The 20,530-nt window shown below is 40.2% G+C and overlaps 1 protein-coding gene across 4 annotated transcripts in view; it reads right to left on the reverse strand.

Annotated features, from left to right (window-relative positions):
- STS (steroid sulfatase) overlaps positions 1-20,530 on the reverse strand; it is a 211,094-nt gene that overhangs the window by 89,821 nt on the left and 100,743 nt on the right. The window contains exon 10 of one of the 4 annotated variants that reach the window (XM_042457723.1): positions 15,133-15,167. The exons of the other annotated variants lie outside the window; for them this stretch is intronic. Coding sequence (XP_042313657.1) covers positions 15,148-15,167 — 20 coding nt within the window. The 3' untranslated portion in view covers positions 15,133-15,147. Of the gene's footprint in view, positions 1-15,132; positions 15,168-20,530 lie in introns of those variants that run through there. 4 annotated transcript variants of the gene reach the window in all.

The following is a 20,530-nucleotide window of genomic DNA, read 5'->3' on the forward strand; positions in this document are numbered from 1 at the left end:
CAATCTGAAAAATCACTACCTGTGGCCCTTCAGATATTGAGTACAACTCCTATTTTTTTTGTTAATTGACCATGCTGGCTGATGTGAATAGAATTTTGTGATTTGGATAGAATTTGGCCCAACTTCTAGACAGTCACAGATTCTCTGTACAGAAGAACTCGTAGTAGGTTCTGCCTGCTTAGCATTTTAAAGTACTGTACAGGCAATTCCCTTGAGGGTGGAAGCATCATGGCATGGAAACAAGAAACCTTGGTGTAAGGCCAAGAGGACTTAGACTGTACCTGCACTGAAGAAATAGTGCAGTTTGATACCACTTTAACTGTCATGGCTCAATGCTATGGAATCCAGGGATTTGTAGTTTTGTGTGATATTTAGCCTACTCTCTCAGAGAGCTCTGGTGCCACAAATCCCAGAATTCTACAGTATTGAGCCATGAAAGTTAAAGTGAAATCTGCACTGCATTATTTCTGCAGTGCATATTCAGCCCTGGTTGTGAGTACTATCAAGGATAGTCTAGGGATTCCAACAGCAGTGTCCCACCTACTTATTCCTCGAGCCACTGGGCTTTTCTTAAGCATTGGCATGATATGTGTTAGTCATGGACTTGGCACTGCTTAAGTTAGTAGTTCTCAACCTTTGCCCCCTACAGTTGTTTTGGACTTCAGCCCACTGAAACTCTGATCATTGATCGTACTAAGACATATGGGAAATGAAATCCAAATACCCAGAGAACCAAAAGTTAAGAACCACTGCCTTAGATGATGGAGAATGTATTTACGTACATGGATATCATTTTTAATATAACTGGCATCAACATACAGTAATTAAAAATATGATTTAATTACTTTTAGATAGGTTACTTTCCTGGAATAGATGGAAAACAACCAGAAGTCAAATTAGGCCAGAATACATCAAGATATAAATAACTCTTGCTCAAAGCTCAACAATTGCAATGCCTCTGATAACACACAGCGGAGCCAATAAACTATATGACTACTCTTCATGCTTGTCAAGAGAAACATATTTCCACAGAAAACCGCATGAACAGAACTGTGGATCAGTTGATTAGGGGATTTTTTTTCTCAGAATCTATCTTAGCAATATCTGCTTAAACTAGAACAGCCCCCCCTTGACAGTTATGCAATTTCACACTTACCAAATACAATACTCAAATAGTATTACACAAATAGATCCATGGCTAGTCTACAACGGCCAATAAAAATGTCAAATTAAAAGGTGTAATGAGGAAGCTGAACTGAGAGGTATTGCACTGCTGTCTGCTTTGCCTCCTCCAGCTGCTTTGACAATGAATGTTAGGAGGACCACACTAAGGCCTGGTACAGATGGGCCATTTGCGGCGATAGTAGGGCTCGATTCGGCACAGCATCCATATGCGCCAAGCCCTACTATTGGCGCCATTACATCAGAAGGCTGCAGCCCCATTCATATGGGGTGCAGCCTTGTGACGTAAGGGTGCCCAAACAGCTCTGGGTGGAAGAGCTGTCATAGGGCTGTGTTGCAGCCCTTATGACAGCATAAAAATTGAGCAAATGCTGCAGTACAGACGCAGGGCAAAGATGGACAGCAAGGACCCATCCATCCGTACTGCCCCAAAGACTTTCTTTTTACTTGTACTTCCGACTAAGAAAATAAAACTCAATCTATGCAAGAAGAGGAGTCAGATAACACTTTTTAATATACAGTGGATCCTTGTTATATGCTGGGGTTTGGTTCCAAGATCCCCCGTGTATAACAAAATCTGTGTATGCTCAAGTCCCATTAAGTATAATGACATAGCAAAATGGTGTCCCTAATAAACAATGGAACATCAAGGTAAATGTATACTTTTTTGGAACATTTTCAAACCGTGTATGCTTAAATCCGTGTATAAAAAATCCATGTATAAGAAGGGCCGACTGTATATATCTATAGATAGATAGATAGATAGACAGACAGACAGACAGATATAGACAGACAGACAGGCAGGCAGGCAGGCAGGCAGGCAGGCAGACAGATGTGGGATGGAATTCATGATCAGTTATAAATACATAACCCAGAGCATATGTAGGCTCCATCTGCTCTGCAGAATTAATGCAGTTTGACATCTCTTTAACTGCCATGGCTCAATGCTATGGAATCCAGGCATTTGTAGTTTCTTGTAGCACCAGAGCTCTGAGAAAGAGAAGGTTACATATCTCACAAAACTACAGTTCCAAGAATTCCATATCATTGAGTTATGGGTATCAAACGACATTATTTCTGCAGTGCAGATACAGCCATAATCTGAGAAGAGAAGCAGATAGAACACCTTTCAGATTGTCTGTTTCCAGATGATTCAGCAACCAAGTCAAACTGCATCATAAAAGAGATGGCAGCAAACACTCTGTTCTCATTCTTCTCCTCTACCACCCACCTATTCACCTAGTCACTTCTGAGATGTCAAGATGGGAATAGTAAACAGTTTTCTGTTTACTGAATTTCATTTTTGAATGCTTTGTTCAATAGTTAAACTGCCCATATAGATATCTTCTCAAATCACCTCTGATTAATACCTGAAGCATGAAAGTACTCATACAGTCGCCTCTTTTTTTTTTTTTTTTTTTGCGAGGGATCCATTCCGGACCCTTTGCAAAAATGGAGTTTTGCTTATATTCAATTCCCATTGGGTTGAATACAGGCATGTGCATGCGGGGGTGTATAGGGGTGTGCCATAGGCACACGCACCATTCATTCCCCCTCCATTTGTCCGTCACGCATAAGCGAGAGATGCGAGTCTGAAGACCGTGAGAATGGAGGGAGGAGTATAGTATCCTTTATATATTGCAAACACTAATGTTATATTAGATAAATTTTAGATAAATATTATTTCCATTAGCTGTAAAATATGAGGGTAATTTGAACACCTGAACTTCTTCATACACTATCATTTCCTTTGTTGGTCTAGCTTAGGATCAGGAAAACTGTGCCCCCCCCCCCAAGATGTTGTTGGACTACAACTTCCACCATCCCCAGTCAGAGGTCATAAAGGCTCTGAATTGTGGGAGTTGAAAGTCTAATAATATCTAGGGAGCCACAGAATCCCAAGCCCTATGCTAGCCCCAGATATTAGGAAAAAAATACTTTTTTGACTACAACATCCAGAATGCCCCAGTCAGACTGGCCACTTCCAAACTCTGTTAAGCCCCAAATTTATGAAGTTCTGTAAGGATTTTTTTATTTAAGATGCTAGGAAATATTTCAACTGGTGATACCAAAGACAAAACCCAGTGCTATGGATAGGCAAAGTATATGATCCCACTTTCTGTCCCTCACAAAATCCTACCTGGTACTAATTTGTCCATTTCCTGCTTTGGTCAATTCTTTTTAGTCTCAGTTAGCCAACATCCATCCCATCACTGACTATCTGTGCCTGATAACTCATTTTTATATATATATATATATATATATATATATATATATATATATATATATAGCTTCATCTAATTTTTGAAAAGTTCTCCTTTTCAGATAATCATATTATAATTCTTTATTAGGCTATGCATGCAAATGAAGTAAGCTACGTGTTGCAAAATGACTATAGAAGTGGAACAAAATATTATTTCCTGGTTAATTCACCTTCATTTTTTTACAGCACATTGTCTAGCACACTGCCTTGATAGATGGAATTTCCTCATAAAGCTTTTAAGTTACTATATTTCACTTCCTTTTACTGCAGAAAACAGTGATGCTTGCATTTTATTGGCAGAATTCTTACATTGCACTTTAATCTCATAAATGCTTGAAGCCGCCTTGTCTCCAAGAATTCCTGCCACACATTTAGAAATACCCACTCATCCAATATGTTGGCTAAATGCCATTTGGCTAACTGGCAAGCCCAAGTCTACTTATAGTGAAGAAAAGCAGCCAGAAATTTTGACCAAATAAGCTACTTAAAAAAAATAAAAATAAACCATCAAACTTGCTGTGGGTTTGAAGTAATAATATCTAAACATTTCCTATCTGCACCCAATCACACAATGAAGTTTAGAAATGTAGGTGTTAATAAGTGTTTTAAATTCTTATCTTCTCCTGCTTCTGAATGAACATTCACTGATTGACCTATGGTTCTATCTTACCAAGAAATGACTAAATCTTTCCAATAGAGCCTGATGACAAATATAGATAGATGTCCATAGAGAAGAAACATGAAACACTGCATCTGTATATTCATGGTGTAACATGAGGTCATATAACATATTTAAATCAAAAATACATGTAGTAGATGGTTAGGGAATAAGCCACAATGGCAGGCTAGCAATCCAGAGATTGGAAAATTTGTGGCTCACCGTGCCTCATATTTTTTAATGGTGGTGCATGGACATGGGTATGTTGATGCACACACACATGTCACCACCCATTAAATATTATTATTATTATATTATTATTAACCTTTATTTATAAAGCACTGTAAATTTACACAGCGCTGTACATACAATCTTTTTAATTGGACGGTTCCCTGCCCTCAGGCTTACAATCTAAAAAGGCATGATGGTCTACGTATTTTCTCATCCACAGGTGGGGTCAGGATGGAACCACCATGTATGGGAAGGGTCGACTGCATATTAAAAGTAGAAAGCATATAGTCATTCATTGTTGTTGTTGTTTTGTACCTTTAGGTCACCTCTTACTTATGGAGACTATAAGGCAAACCTATCATGGAGATTTCCTGGCAGAATTTGTTCGGAGGTGGTTTGTTCTTGTCTTCCTCTGAGGCTGTGGCTCACCCAAGGTCATCCAGTGGGTTTCCATGGCTAAGTGGGGATTTGAACCCTAGGCTCTCAGTGTCTTGCTCCAACACACAAACCACAACACCATGCTGACTCTCTATATTGACTCATATTGAACAGTTTTGTTATTTGTCTAAATAGGCAATCTTCATCCAAATGGGGTGGGGTGACGAAGCAAAAGAGTGGAAAATGTGTGCTACTTTCTTAAATGCTTATATTCACTATAAATATATCAACTAGGTAAGTGTGTATGGAATGATCTTAGTTTTGTTTGTATTATGTGCTTTTAAGTCATTACCGACTCATGGCAACCCTAAGGCAAAGTCTTCTTAGCAAGATTTGCTCAGAGGAGGTTCACCATTGCCTTCCCCTTAGGCTGAGGGAATGTGACTTGCCCAAGGTCAACCAGCAGGTTTCATGGCTGAGCAGAAATCAAACCCTAGTCTCAACAGTCATAGTTCAACACTCAAACCACTATGTCAAGCTGGCTCTCTGATCTTAGTCTGAGTGAAACAAGCTTCAGTGTTGTGTCTATGCATTTCCAGAAGCAGTTTTAACTCTATGAGAGCCGGGTTCCAATCCACACAGAGCCATGAAACCCCACACTTTAAATAAGCAGAAGCTCATAACCACTATGGGATATGCTACGACTGCATTGTACATCCACCAGTGAATACAATCACTGTGGGTGCAGGCATAGTTCAGTTGTTTTCGATCTGCACAGAGAAAGTCCCAGGGTCAATACCTGACATTTTTATCTAGGTCTAAGAAAAAAGCTTTCCAAATACCCTGGCCAACTTCTGCTAGTTACTGTGAACAGTTCTGGGTGAGATGGACCACAGATCGTATTCACTATAAGTCAGCTTTTTTCTTCCTATGCCTTTTTAATTCTTAAGTTTCTTTGAGCATAGTTTTTAAAGAAAAACAGTAGACAGAGCTACCCTGCCTGCAGTGAGGATGACTTGCTTAATCCACGGTCCTGCCTTGGAGGGGGGGAAAACCACTGGTTTTGAATTATTTATCTCCCATTTCCATCAAGTGCAAGATGGACAACTATGGAGCTATACAGATGGGTGGCATGCAGCCACCCCTTTAAGCCCTGGATCAGCTGCAGCAACTGCACACAGTGGCACCGTCCACTCCCTGGAGGGAGCAAAAAGAAGCCACCCCAAGCAGCTCCCTGGAAGGGACGCCACAGGCACAGCAGTGTGCCACAATGACATCTCTTTCACACTGCACCGTTTGGGCTGTGCGCCACAGTGGCATCATCATGTGTGCTGTGTAAACAGGTGCATGCCAAAATGGTGCCATGCAAGTGGGGTCATGGCGTCCAGTGTGCAGACGTTACGTCGTGACTCTGCCCACAGGCTGGCATAAAGTGCAGTCTGTATCCCCCCTATGTACACCAACTGTAGAGCTGACAAATCCCCATCACCATACACACAAACACACACACCTGTGAGGTCATAGCATGTATTGCAACCTGTTGATCAAAAGTATCTCTTCATTAGCTCACAACTTCCCAGTTCCTTTGTGCCTCTGCTCAGGATGGGGGTCCCCTGGGATGAGAAGAGATATCTGAGGTCAGACCTCTTCCTCTGATAGCAGGCCTTTCTCCTTCTGCTTGCTAAGGGGATGATCTGACTGATTCTATGGTTCATGAGATACTTTCCTAGTAACTTTAGAATTACAACTGGGCAGATGAATCTGCCATATCAGAAATACTCACAGCAAAGCAAACCACGTCATCCAAATGTATGCTTTCTTCACAACAGCAAGCAGGAGTGACTTCCTTCCTTCCTTCCTATTCTTTTTTTTAAAAATTGGAATAATTTGTTCTCCTTTGCAACCAACAGGGTGCCCTCCCATGAACCACAAGTTTCCAACATAAAAGATACAAAAGTAAAATATTTTATTTAGTCAATAATTACCTTGCTGTGCATGCTAATTTCTTAATTTGTTTTCAATGAATATGCATTATTTGAAATTCAAAGAGGTGGGTTTTGAATTCAAAGAATGAATTTTCCCTTGGCTTTTTTTAAAAAAAGAAAACTGTCACACATGTATTTCATAATGAGACAGCAATACCTGCAGTTAAATAAAACTGAATTTGCCTTTTTAAAACATCTGTGTTAATAAATGCTAATTCAGACCTGTTAACACTTCTCTCTTCTAATGGTGTATGTGTGTGTATACAATAAAAAAAAATAATAAAATTTTAATTTATATTTTCCTGCCTCTCCCAGTTGGATCGAGGCATGATTACAACCTAATATAAATATACAACTACAAAACTCCTCAATAAAATATGTAAACATTTAACAATTTAACCATTTAACAATTAAAAACATCAAAGCAACAGTGGGAATAAAAGTATTCCAATCCTAGTCACAGAGATGGATCCATATATTTCATACAGAGTCAGGTGGGTAGGCTCGCTGGAAGAGATCCGTCTTAACTGCCCTCTTAAATGTCTCCAAGGAGGTAGTAAAACGGTAGTAATTATGTAGGGAGAGGCATTCCTGTAAGTAACTTAGGCCCAACCATGTAGGGCTTTAAAGGTAATAACCAACACCTTGTATTGTGCCCAGAAGCAAATCAGCAGCCAGTGAAGATCTTCTAGAATTGGTGTTATGTGGTCAAACCTTGAAGAACCAGTGTCCAAACTGGCTGTCATGTTTTGAACTAACTGAAGCTTCCGAACTTCGTACAAGGGTAGCCCCATGTAGAGCGCATTACAGAAATCAAGATGAGAGATTACCAGAGCATGTACTACTGCTTCAAGGCCCTTTCGGTCCAGGTAAAGGTGCAGTTGGCGTATCAACCGAAGTTGGTCCAAGCACTCCTGGCTGTCACATCTATTTGTGATGACAGTCATAGAGACAGATCCAGGAGTACTCTCAAACTACAAACTTCATTCTTTAGGGGGACCCCGTCCAGGACAAGTTGACAAATTTCCCTTCCCAGGCCTGAGGTTCCTATTGCAAATACCTCTGTTTTCTCTGGATTCAACTTGAATTTGTTTTCCCTCTTCCAGCCCATTACCGATTCAAGAGGAGAGATGCCATCCTTAGTCATTGCAGCAGTCAGAGGCATAGAGAAACATATTTGGGTGTCATCAGCATACTGATAACACCATGCCCCATGTCTCTGGATGATCTCTCCCAGCGGCTTCATGTAAATGTTAAACAGCATGGGGAACAGGATAGTGCCCTGATGGACACCAGATGTCAGCTCTCTCTTAGAGGAGCAACTGTCTTCCAGCATCACCATCTGGAATCTGCCTGAGAGGTAGGAATGGAGCCACTGGGGCACAGTGCCCACAATAACTAACTTCCTCAGGTGTTACAGGATACCATGGTCTATGGTATCAAAGGCCACTGAGATGTCCAAGAGCACCAACAGGGTCACACTTCCCTTGTCGATGCCCAGACAGAGATCATCTACTAAGGCAACCATGGCCGTCTCCACTCCGTATCCCTCCCTGAAGCTGGTTTGAAATGGGCCCAGATAATCGGTTTCATCCAAGACAGCTTGGAGTTGGAAGGCAACTGCCCTCTCGATCACTTCGCCCAAGAATGATAAAAGGGAGACAAGTCTGCAATTATTTCTTACCAGGGGGTCCAGGGAGGGTTTTTTAAGGAGTGGTTTTACCACCACTAATTTTAATTTTGATGGAAATTTACCCTCCTTGAAGGATGCATTAATTATAGATTGTAATAATATTTTCACAGCATCCCCACCCTGGGTGGTCAACCATAATGGGCAAGGATCAAGAGGGCATGTTGTTCTCCTTACCTTTCCAAGAAGCTTGTCCACTTCATCGGTATTTACAAACTCAAAATGATCCAGTTTAATACAGTCCACCGAGTCTCTGGATATCTCTCCAATTGTTCCTGTTGAAATGCCAGCTTTTAGATAAGCTCTTATCTGAGAGATTTTATCTGTGAAAAAGTCATTAAAAGCATCACAGCAGGCTTTAGTTGGTTCTAACAATTGGTTCGGGGTGGAAGATAGATGAGTTAATTCTTTAACCGCCCTGAACAGCTCTGCTGGACGAGACCTTGCAGACACAATACGTGCAGCATAGAACAAGTTCTTTGCTGCATCTATTGCCTCTCCATAGAGATCCAAATAGTCTTTATGGCATGTCTTATCAGGTAAGCATTGATGTTTCTGCCAGTGGCGCTCTAGTCATTGCCCAGTCCACTTCATTTTCTGAAGTTTTTCAGTGTACCATGTTTTTTTATTTGATGTGGGCTGGAAAGGACGCTCGAGAGCAATGCTGTCTATAGCCCTGGTAAGATCGTTATTCCAGGTCTCAACCAGGGCATCAACAGGGTCGCTGTCTTTCCCAACCATAAAAACCTCTAGGGCTTCCTGAAACGTAACTGGTTCCATCAGCCTTCAAGGGCAGACCATTCTAATAGGTCCTCCACTCCCGAGGGGGGTCTGAGTTGTGGCCTTCAGTCTTACTTTGATCAGGAAGTGATCCGTCCATGACAGAGCAGAGGTGTGAATCACCTCTGCCCACGGATGTTCCTAATCCGTACTAAAGACCACATTGAGTATGTTACCTGCACAATGTGTTGGCCCTGAGACTAATTGAGACAGGTCCATGGCTGTCATGGAAGCTATGAACTCCCGATCTGCACCTGTCGTCTGATAAGCCTGACTCAAAGGGGATGTTGAGGTGCCCCAGGACCAAAAGCCTGGGAGACTCCAACCCCAGCTCTGAGACCAGCTGTGTCAGCTCGGCCAGGGAGTCTGTTAGGTAACAGGGTGGACAGTATACGAACAGAATCCCCAGACTGTCCCTAGCCTTCAGGGTCAGGTAAATACACTCAATGTGATCTGTTTTCCAGATAGTTTTCCTGGTCAGTGTAAAGATGCTTTTATGGACCAAGGCCACGCCACCTCCTCATCCACTTTCCCTAACCTGCTCCTTAACGGCATGTTCGGCTGGAAGGGCCTGGGCCCAAGTCAAGCTACTATCAGCCCCCAGCCCCCAGTATACGTGCCTTCAAGTTGCCTGTCAGTTTATGGCAGCTCCATTTCTTGGGCAAGGAATACTCAAAGGTTGTTCCGCCAGTTCCTTCCCTGAAATATAGCCAACAATTCCTGGTATTCTTTGGTAGTCTCGCATCCAGGACTGACCCTACATAACTTCTAGATCAGAAGAGATCTGGTTCCTTTAGGGTATTCAGGTCTCTTCACAGGTGTTCCTAATTTAGTTCAGGGTGGATTCAGTTCAAAGAGGAGATGGAAGCAGTCTACTGATGAAGAAAAAGGAAACACACTTACTGGTTCTGTTAAATATTTACTCAATTAATAATGCCGTTTTATGCTGTGGTGCTGTTTATTTAGCTGTTTAGTTAATCACTGAAATTATTGAGCCACTGAATAGATTTTTAATCACTCCAGTACGTCATTTTCGCACCTTTATCAAGAGCTAAGTGTTGCCACAGAGTCTCCACTTCAGTCTCCTGCCACTAAGATTCCCTTCACCCACTCTGACACCCTGAAATTGTCCTTCATCAATGACAAGTCATACCCCTAAAAACCATTTAATTAGAATACACCTGTTTTAGGGCTTAAAGGGAATGACCAGTTCTTGTTTGGTCTTACAATACAGCAATAGTAATAGCAAGTACATTTCTATACCGCTTAGCAGTGAACTAGTATATTTCTATACCACTTACTGTTGAAATAAGCGGTTTACAAAGTATAAGCTAATTGTCCCCAACAAGCTGGCTACTCATTTTAGCGACTTACAGAAGGATGCCAGGCTGAGTTGACCCAGAGCCCCTGGCTGGTATTGAACTCACAACCTTGTGGTTTGTAAGTGAATGGCTGCAGTACCCACTGCATCACCAGGGCTGCATTGACCAGAGTTTGATTCCCTCACTCGACCACAAAACCCACTGAATGACCTTGGGCAACTCAAGGAAAAGCAATGACAAACCTCCTCTGAACAAATCTTGCAAAACAAACAAACAAACAAACAAAAACAAAACAAAAAGCAAAAAGCAAAAACAAAAAACCAACAACCATGATAGGTTTGCCTTAGGATCGCCATAGATCAGAAATAACTTGAAGGCACACAACTACAGTACAACAATAATTTGTGATTTGGAGACAAAAAAGATGGGAGAGCAGGCATGTTAGAAGAGGCAGTCCTCTTGGATACAGGGAAAGCTAAAATGGTCCCCAAACTCTTTAAGTTGCCCTAACCCATTTTACCTCTTAGCCTCTTTTTGACCTTAATTCATGCAGTTTATGTTGCTGCCCTTACATATAAATGAAAACAATTCATGTTTTACTGCAGTTATGTGTGCCATATCTGGAGGCCCAACATAAATGTCAACAGCAAAGGTGTTTATTCAAACAGAATATTTACATGCAATTCAAACAGATTAGGATAGGGATAAGAAAGCTGTGGCCTTTGCCCTGCTGATGCTCCTGTTCAGAACTGTTACTTTTTTGCATTACACTTCCCAAAATATCATGCTAGCTGGGGAGAATCTGAAAATTGTGTTTCAAAAAGTAATTTCCGCAAGATCTGCACTCATTACCATCTCTGGCTAATGGCATGATGGGAACTGAACAGAGGAAAAAGTATCTGAAGAAGAGGCAAAATTCTCTAAGATGCTTATTCTGCTGTTCTCCCATGCTGTATAGTAAAGTAAGCGTAACAAATGCATTTGACATTTCACATATGAAGCTACTGTAGCATTCATTTGCCAGATGACAATGAGTACAATTAAGAGCTCTTTGGTAAATTGTTTTTTGTTAGAGGCTTCCTTATTTCTTGACCTAATGTTTGAAAGGCCAAATGTTTCATAAGGTTCAAATTCACTAGTATGTTTCAGTGCCTGTGTTTCAAAATCACTGGACTACATAGAAATTCAGCTGGCAATTTTATATAAAGAAAAATGACCTAGTCCAGATCCCTCCTCCAATACAATTAGTCCAACCCAATATAGTAAGGAGTTGGGAGTTTTAAACCAAAATATCTGGAAAACCAAAATGTCACTAGCCCTGATGTAGGTCAATATGGTGCCCATACATGATGGAGCAATTGAATCAGGAGATGATAAAGGATTTGAGAGACGAGATTATGGAAACTAAAAATGTGATGACAGAACTGGGAAATGAAGCTGTGCAGGGTGAAATGGAGACAGCGGATTTGAACATGGAAATGATAGTTCAAGGATAGGACAAAGATGAAGCTAATGTGGAAATGATGTCTATGAAAGATGTATATATATGGAAGAACAAATTAAGGTGGATTCATTGGAGGCTTTAACCAATTAGAAGTATTAATATTATATTTACTTACAGTTTTAATTAGAAGAGTTAATAGTATAAATTTAGCATTGCTTAATATGATGTAATGTCTTAAATGTTTCATAAGACTACAGAAAAATAATGAGTGATATTTTAATGTCAGCTATGATGTTCTTGAGAAGAAAGGAAATACTTTTGATTCTGAAAAGTAATGAAACAGGATATGGTAGGAAGGGTACTGGATGAAGGTAAAGGTAGTCCCTTGACATGATTGTCCTTTCATAACCGGCTGTAGGGGCTGGTGCTCATCTCCATTACTAAGCTTAAGAACCAGTGTTGTTTAATGACAACTGCGGTGTTCATGTGGCCAGCATGACTGCACCAAACACTGTTACTTTCCCACCAAGGTGGTACTATTTATCTACTTGAATTTTCATGCTTTCAAACTGCTAGGTTGGCAGAAGCTGGGACTAGGGACAGGAGCTCACTCTATCATGCAGCACTTGGGCCTCAAAGTGCCAACCTTCCGATCTTCCAATTGTCAGAATTGGTATCTTAATAACTAAGCCACAGCATCCCTTGTGGGGATGTTGGATTGAAATAATTATATTGTTATAGCCCCTGAAAGAAAGAATGGAAGCCTTCTTTTTCTGTGTTCTATTTTTTTCTCTCATTTTGTGTTTTTTCCTTTCCTTTTCTTTTCCCAATTCTTTCTATTTTGTTGTTGTTGTTGTGTGCTTTCAAGTCATTTCTGACTTATGGCAACCTTAAGAGGAACCTACCATGGGGTTTTCTTGACAAGATTTGTTCAGAGGAAGTAAGGCATTGCCTTCACCTGAGGCTGAGAGCATATGATTTGCCCAAGGGTTCCATGAACAAGTGGGAAACTAAACTCTGGTCCCCAGTGTTATAGGCCAACACTCAAATCACTATGCCACACTGGACCTCTTGATTTTTATAATCTCTAAAAAAAATAATAGTATTTTAAAAAGTAGTTCGTTTGAACACCTCTTTAGTGATTGGAGACAGTCAGTTGTTTGAACACTGGAGTAAGATTCGGGAGACCAGGGATTGAATCCCCTCTTGGCCATGGAAACCCACTGGGTGATCCTGGGCAAGTCACACTCTCTTGGCCTCAGAGGAAAACAAAGGCAACCCCCCTCCCCTGAACAAATCCTATGAAGAAAACCCCATTATAGGTTCATCTTAGGTTCACCATAAGTTTGAAACCTCTTGCAGACAATAACATATTGCTTTGCTCAGAGCTGAACCTCAGTCTCCTAAATTCTATTCTGACACCCTAACCACTATATGATGCTGTGTCTTTTGATATTTTTGTGTTTGCTGTTTTTGGAAATGTAAAAATATGCTGTACTACAGCTAAATATAATATATCCATGTTTTCTTTTTTCTTTTAATGAAATTGTGTTTTGCATTCTGGAGAAGGAATCTTGATTGGTAATATAAAAGTGGATATATTATAATTGGTAAAATCAATTGTTTTCCCCTTTATAAATATCACAATATTGTTTTCATTAATAATACGAAACTAATCTTAGACTCATCAGTTCTTTATGCTGCATGGCTATTCAAAAGATTGTATATAAGACACAAAGGAATTTATTACATGGGATTATTCTGCATCCTTGTTTATTTATATTAAATTTTGAAGAAAATTTGCCCTAGAAAATGTGATTCATTGGCCATATACATTAGTATAGACTCATTTGCTTCAATATGACTACAACTCTGTAAGTGGTCATTAAACGACCCCCTGAGTTTGAGTGATGCAAATGTCCCACATAACCACAGCTCTGTTCCTTATCGGGCGACTGCTCTCCTTGTAATGAAGTTGTCAAAGCAATACATTTTTAATAACTCTGATTCATAGGCCAATAAAGAACCAGAGCTTTAGCTCATGGTATTTTAAAACACTACTCCTTTATTTTAATTTTTCAACCATAACAGGAAAAAATGTATCTGAAAGCAAAGAAATCTTATACTTGGTGCAGACCCTTAAAAGGCTTAGGAACAGGACATGCTATATAGATAATAACTTTATCACACGCAGGCTCTCCTAACATTGAAGCTCTAGGATAGGAAAAGAGGCATCTTTTAAGACTGCACCTGTATATATTATGCTGTACTCCAAAACAAATTTCTGAAACATTTATTCCTGTTCTAGAAGTAGAGCCGAAGTAAAACATTTTTGCTGCCTGATGGTAAAAGGCAATTTTATATCGGGTGTTCTGTCCATGTTACCTGTACAGTAGCCAAGAGGACCGACAGCTGGGTTTTACTTTAATTCTGAAAATGGGGTAGCACCTTCCAACTAACTGAAGACACCAAAGAATCATAGTTTTGGAAAGGATCCCAAGATCCATCTAGCCCAGTCTCTTGCTATACAGGTAATGAACACCTGAGACTTGGTCATTTAACCACTATCTAAAGACTTCTAAAAGTCTTTAAACACTTTTAAGAATATTTTAACCACTATCTAAAGACTTCTAAAAGTCTTTAAACACTTTTAAGAATATTTAAACCACTGTCTAAAAACTTCTAAAAGAAGAGTTTTGGGGGCCTTGGATGGACCATGTAATACACATACTATCCTCCAACAGTGGGGACCAACTATGGACCCTGGAAGAAGAGCAAAGCTCCAGATGACTCTATCTGTTGTCTGACCAAGTTGCCATACTTTTGCCAATAGTATAACTGGCCCTAGTAAGAACATCCACATATTCCAGTTGTGACCCTAAAGTGTAAACAATTGAATAATCCTTAAATAGTAACACTTGGTTTTAACTGGTTATTTGTAACTTCACATAGTATGCATGGACCTCTAAGGAATGCTTGTTGTTGTGGTAGTGGTGTACTTTTAAAGTCATTTCTGTCTTATGGTAACCCTAAGGTGAACCAATCATGGGATTTTCTTGGCAAGTTTCTTCAGAGGAGGTTTGCTGTTGTCATCCTCTGAGACTGAAAGTATGACTTACCACAGATCACCCAGTGGTTTTCATTGCTGAGCGGGGAATAAAACTCTGGTCTCCAGAGTCACGGTCCAGTGCTCAAAGCACTATGCCACACTGCCTCATCTAAGGAATGCAGGTGCTATGAAATAAATGAAAAGCAAGCTAAGCACTGTGTGCTTATTGATATAATCAGATATGATAAATCATAATGCTTTGGAGTAAGAGCGGGGCAAGATGTATATATTGCCAAACCTCTTGTGAAAATGCTATCACATAGTGCTACCACATTTGAATATCTGCTGTGTTGCATGTAATATGTGGTGTTGCCAAGAATTGCAAAGTAGTTATACTTTTATTTAAAAAAAATGAAATGCTTCAAAACACAAGTATGTTTGTTAAAAGAATATTGAAAATAAACATTATATCAGAGCCAGCACGGTCCAGTGGTTTGAGCATTGCAGTATGACTCTGGAGACCAGGGTTCAAATCACACTTGGACATGGAAACCCACTGTGTGACCTTAGGTACTTCACACAGTCTCAGCCCTAGCAAACCCCATGACAAGCTTGCCTTAGGGGCACCATAAGTCAGAAGTGACTTGAAGGCACACAACTACTAACATTATATTAACATATATTTGAAAAATAATTAATATTTGAACCAAAACATATTTTCTTGGAAGAGCATCTGCTAATATTTATGTGGTTACATTTGATGTAAATCTAATTGAGAAGCTCAACCAAGAGGAGGCTAACAGAGGCTGAATGTCTCAAAAACCTTCCTACTCCATAACCCTTCTCTAATATCTTGGAGGCCCAAATAAAGAACACCATGTCAAGACATGTTTCAGTTTGTACAAAAAATCAAGGAGGTAGCAAAGTGCATGGCTGCCATTTTGACAGCTACTATATGTTTAGTGTCATATCTACTGTAACTCTGAAGTATAAATAATGGTATTTATATTCAGTGCCTTTACACAGACATTTTACTTGCAAGTAATTGCCTTGAGTTCCGTACTGTGATTTTCCTACAATTTTCCAACAGTATTTGAGGACCTCAGACAGGTGATTTAAAGAGCAACTGAAAAACTGGAAAGGCAGGTGACAACAAAACCAGCAGAGACAGTTCCTCTGAATGCCCATACCAATGCTGATACGATCAACTACACATCAAAGTGATAGAGCTCAAGGAGTATAAAGATATTTCTTTGTACAACTGTAGCATGCTGGAAGGAGATAAGCTGAATGAGGGACCTTTCAGTGCCTTGAGAATATTTTTTTGAATGTTATTCTATTGTGCCCAGAAATAAAAGTGTTTTGTGAAGATCAGGCACTGGACAAGAGGCCAGTCAATCAACTTCTCTCTAGAGGGCAGCAAGATAGGAAAGAAGCACAAACAATGTTCAACTGCTTGCCTATAGACTTCAAATAAAAGCAATAAGAAAATACCAGGGCCAGAATCTGGTCAGTATCTATCTGCTATAGAATATGAAATAGTGCAAATGGCTCATGTAAAAACAATAAAGTATAGTGGGCTATCCACTTGGGAGCAAGTTATTGGAAATTTACTGTGTCTATCCAAAAGAATGGAGAGGAAACATGGAAAGGCTTTATTTCCACTAGCCAGAACAGATTAAGAAGAAAGTGCCATACTTTCCCAAAAATTCTTACTACTGATCTTAGATGGATTGCCGAAATCCCCTCTTCCCCTCTCTTGATGATGTGTGTAAAGAGCAGAAGAATCAAGAAGCAGAGTGAAGAAGAAAGACTTAAGCCTATAGATAACTGAGGATGATGATTGTTGAATCTTCTTTGTTGTTAACTGCCTTCGCGTCAATCTCTATCCATGGCGATGCTATGGATGAGAATTTTCTCCAGGACCCCCATCCTCTACTGCTCTGCCCAGCTCCTGCAAACTCATATTCATGGTCTCTTTAATAAAATCCATCCATTTAGCATGTGGCCTTCCTCTCTTTTTACTTCCCTCCACCTTTCCTAACATTGGTGGGATACAGACCGCCCCTTTGAGTAGGCCTGCACCTGCCCCTTCCCCCTCCGGATTGGGGCCTGGGCATCCGCAGCGGCAGCCCCAGAGGCTCCAATCCACCACTTCTCCAGGCCTTGGGGAAGCGACAAAATGCTACTTCCCCACGGCTTGGAAAGGGTTGTCCTTGGGGTTTCATGTCCCAAGGACACCCCGACAGCTGCGGGGAAGGGGAGAAAGGAGCCGTTTTGGCCCCTTTCTCTTCTGCATCGCTGGCGCAGCCATGTAAAGGCTGGGCCAGCGATGCGTGTGGCAAAAAGGAGATCGGAGCTCCTTCCTGCAATGCTGAAAGGGCGCCCCAAGCGCCCTGCAGCATCATGGGGATGTCATGCCTGCGCTGTGCCGTTTGGCTGTGGCGTGGCCGTGACGTCATAATGGTGGCGCCCATGTATACAGGGTGACACCATTATCACGCTGCCACGATGTGCTAGGGTTGTGGGGCGTGCAGTGGCGCCACCCTTGGGCAACCCTAGCACATATCCAGGTTGGTGCAAAGCGCCGATCTGGAAAGCCACATTATTGCCTTTTTTATAATTTCTCATGATGTGTCCCAAGTATGACAGTCTAAGTCTTGCCATCTTGGCTTTTAGGGATATTTCTGCCTAGATCTGTTCTAGGGCCCATTTGTTTGTCCTTTTGGCTGTCCATGGAATCCTCAGCACTTTCTCCAGAACTACATCTCAAAAGAGCTGATTTTCCTTGTATCTCCTTTCTTGAATGTCCAGCTCTCACATTCATACATGGTAACAGGAATACGATGGCTTGTATGATTCTGACTTTTGTGTAGAGTTGTATGTTTTTGCATTTTAGGATCTTTTCTAGTTCTTTCATAGCCACCCTCTCCATTCTTAATTTTATTCTGACTTTTTGGCAGCAATCCCTGTTCTGATCAATGTTTGATCCCAGATATATGAACTCTTTTACTATTTCTATTTCCTCATTGTCTAGTTTGAATGGGTGTAAGTTCTTTGTGGTCATTATTTTTATTTTCTTTATGTTCATCAATAAGCCTGCCTTTGCACTGTCATCTATGATTTTCCTTAGTAGTTCTTCCAAGTTTGTGAGGTTCTCTGCTAGTATTATGCTGTTGTCAGATAGTTGATATTTCTTCCTCCTGTTTTCACTCCTCCCTCTTCCATGTCTAAGCCTGCTTTCCTTACAATATGCTCTGCATATAAATTCCTAGGATGCAACCTTGTCTGGCTCTTTTGCCAGTTGGGAACCATTCTATTTCTCCATGTTCTGTCCTGACAGTAGCCTCTTGTCCTGAGTACAGATTCCTCATCAGGACTATCAGATGTGTTGTCACTTCCATGTCGTTAAGGGTCTTCCACAGCCTTTCATGATCTATGCAGTCAAAGGCTTTGCTATAGTCTATAAAGCACATGCTGATTTTCTTTTGGAACTCTCTGCTACGGTCCATTACCCATCATATATTTGCAATGTACTGTAGTCCCTTGTGACTCTTCCTTTCCTGAACCCTGTTTGGATCTCTGGGGATTTCTCTCTCTAAGTATAGTTGGAGCCTATGTTACAGAATTTTGAGCATGATTTTGCTTGCATAAGAGAATAGTGCTATGGTTCTATAGTTGCTGCAGTCTCTTGTGTCTCCTTTTTTGTGGATGGGGATGTATATTGATCGCTTCCAATACTCTTGTATCTTCTGTGAAGATTTAAATATTCTTTCCCAATCACTTCTTCAACATCTGTTCATTTCTCTTCCCTACTCTCTATGGGATAGAAGTGGGAAGAATATTTGACAATATGGAATTAAAAAAAAAATCAAAGATTTTTTTATTCAATATGAAGAAACCCTGATGGTAAGAATCATGGACTGATGAGAATCTTTCCAGTTTGAGACTTGATAAATTTCACCCATGGTTAATTTGCACAGAATGAAGCAATTTATGTGCAAAAAACAGCTTTTTATGTGCAGAAAGTATCTCTGCATGGAAATATTATTTCCTGTGCAGAAAACCCTGTTTCCTACACAGAAAATGCTACAATTGGAGACTTCCATCCAAAATTCACATTATGTTGACGTGTATTGAAAACACCTCTTAGACACTGTTAGTTCGGTATGAAGCGGTATATAAATGAAGCTGTTTGTTTTGAAGCTGTTTGGAAGGCTAGTATAACATGAGATGTGTTTTTGCTTTAGTCTGTTTCATTGTTTTAAAAAATGTAGGTTTTTTCCCCTCTATAATCTTACCAGAATTAGACCTTTTCTTTCTGTCTTGATGGCAGAAGTGCATGTGCTGATGATATCTTGCTTGGACTATTGTAACTCACTCCTAGCGGGTCTTCCTGTTTCCTACCTTGATCCCTTAACTTCTATACAATGATCAGCAGCCAGGATAATTTTCTCTGCCATCATTTTGATCATATCACTCCTTTGTTGCTATCCGCCCACTGCCTCCACATTCCTTTCAGAATCTGCTACAAACTTGTTTTGTTGACTTTTAAAGCTCTTCGTGGATTAGCTCCCTCTTATTTGTTAGTCTTCGTCCCTCCCTATCACCTCCTCATGCTTTAAGATCTTATGACACTGGACTCCTGATTCAGCTGAGGTTCTCCTCCCCCCTTGCTCGAATTCTCCCCTTCTCCCATGCTGCTCCCTATGCCTGGAATCTCCTCCCCACTCAATTAAGAACTATCACTTTTAAGGCTGAGATGAAGATGACTTTGCTTAGGGAGGTATTCCATAGTATTGGTTGTTAATCTGTTGTGATGCTTATGTGTTCACTGTATCCTTGTTGTATTATTTTAGAGATGTTTTAATTTTGTACATTGATGCTTTAGATTGTACACCGTGTGGCAGGTTTTTTGTTATCTATTGTTATTATTTTATTGTATTTTGATTGCTATAAGTAAAGTGCTGTGTAAATTTTTCAGTGCTCTATAAATAAATGTTAATAATAATAACAATATAATAATAATATTCAGTGTAATGTTTTATATTGTATATTGTATTGTTAGAGATGAAATACGGCTTGTAAATATTTTAAATATTCTAACATTTGTATGGTTTATAGATGGAGCATGTTGGACTGAAAATACAGGAAATTACACATTTTTTAATATGGCCCTACGACAGAAGAACCTGGATAAAAGTGCTGTCTTTCTCATTGTTTTTTTTTCTTGTTTTAAATTAAAAGTGGCATTATTTGTAGGCTAAAGTGGTACAGTGCATTCTAACACCTTAGCATTCTAGTCATCACTATAACTGCATTCTATTATTGATTTGATCCAGATATGCAATGCAATCTTACATATGTTTACTTAGACGTTAGTCCCAGGGAACTCTTTATTATATAACTCACCTTTCTTCCAAAATTACGGGTTCAAAGCAGTTATGGGACAGTTCCAGTGATACTAAATTCCTGTTAGTGACATTAAACTAAAACCCAACTGGCTTGCTCTAACAAATCAAGCATGCTTTCCTATTAGTTGTGGTTT

This window comes from Sceloporus undulatus, chromosome 3 (genome assembly GCF_019175285.1).
Source record: "Sceloporus undulatus isolate JIND9_A2432 ecotype Alabama chromosome 3, SceUnd_v1.1, whole genome shotgun sequence".
Classification (NCBI taxonomy): domain Eukaryota; kingdom Metazoa; phylum Chordata; class Lepidosauria; order Squamata; family Phrynosomatidae; genus Sceloporus; species Sceloporus undulatus.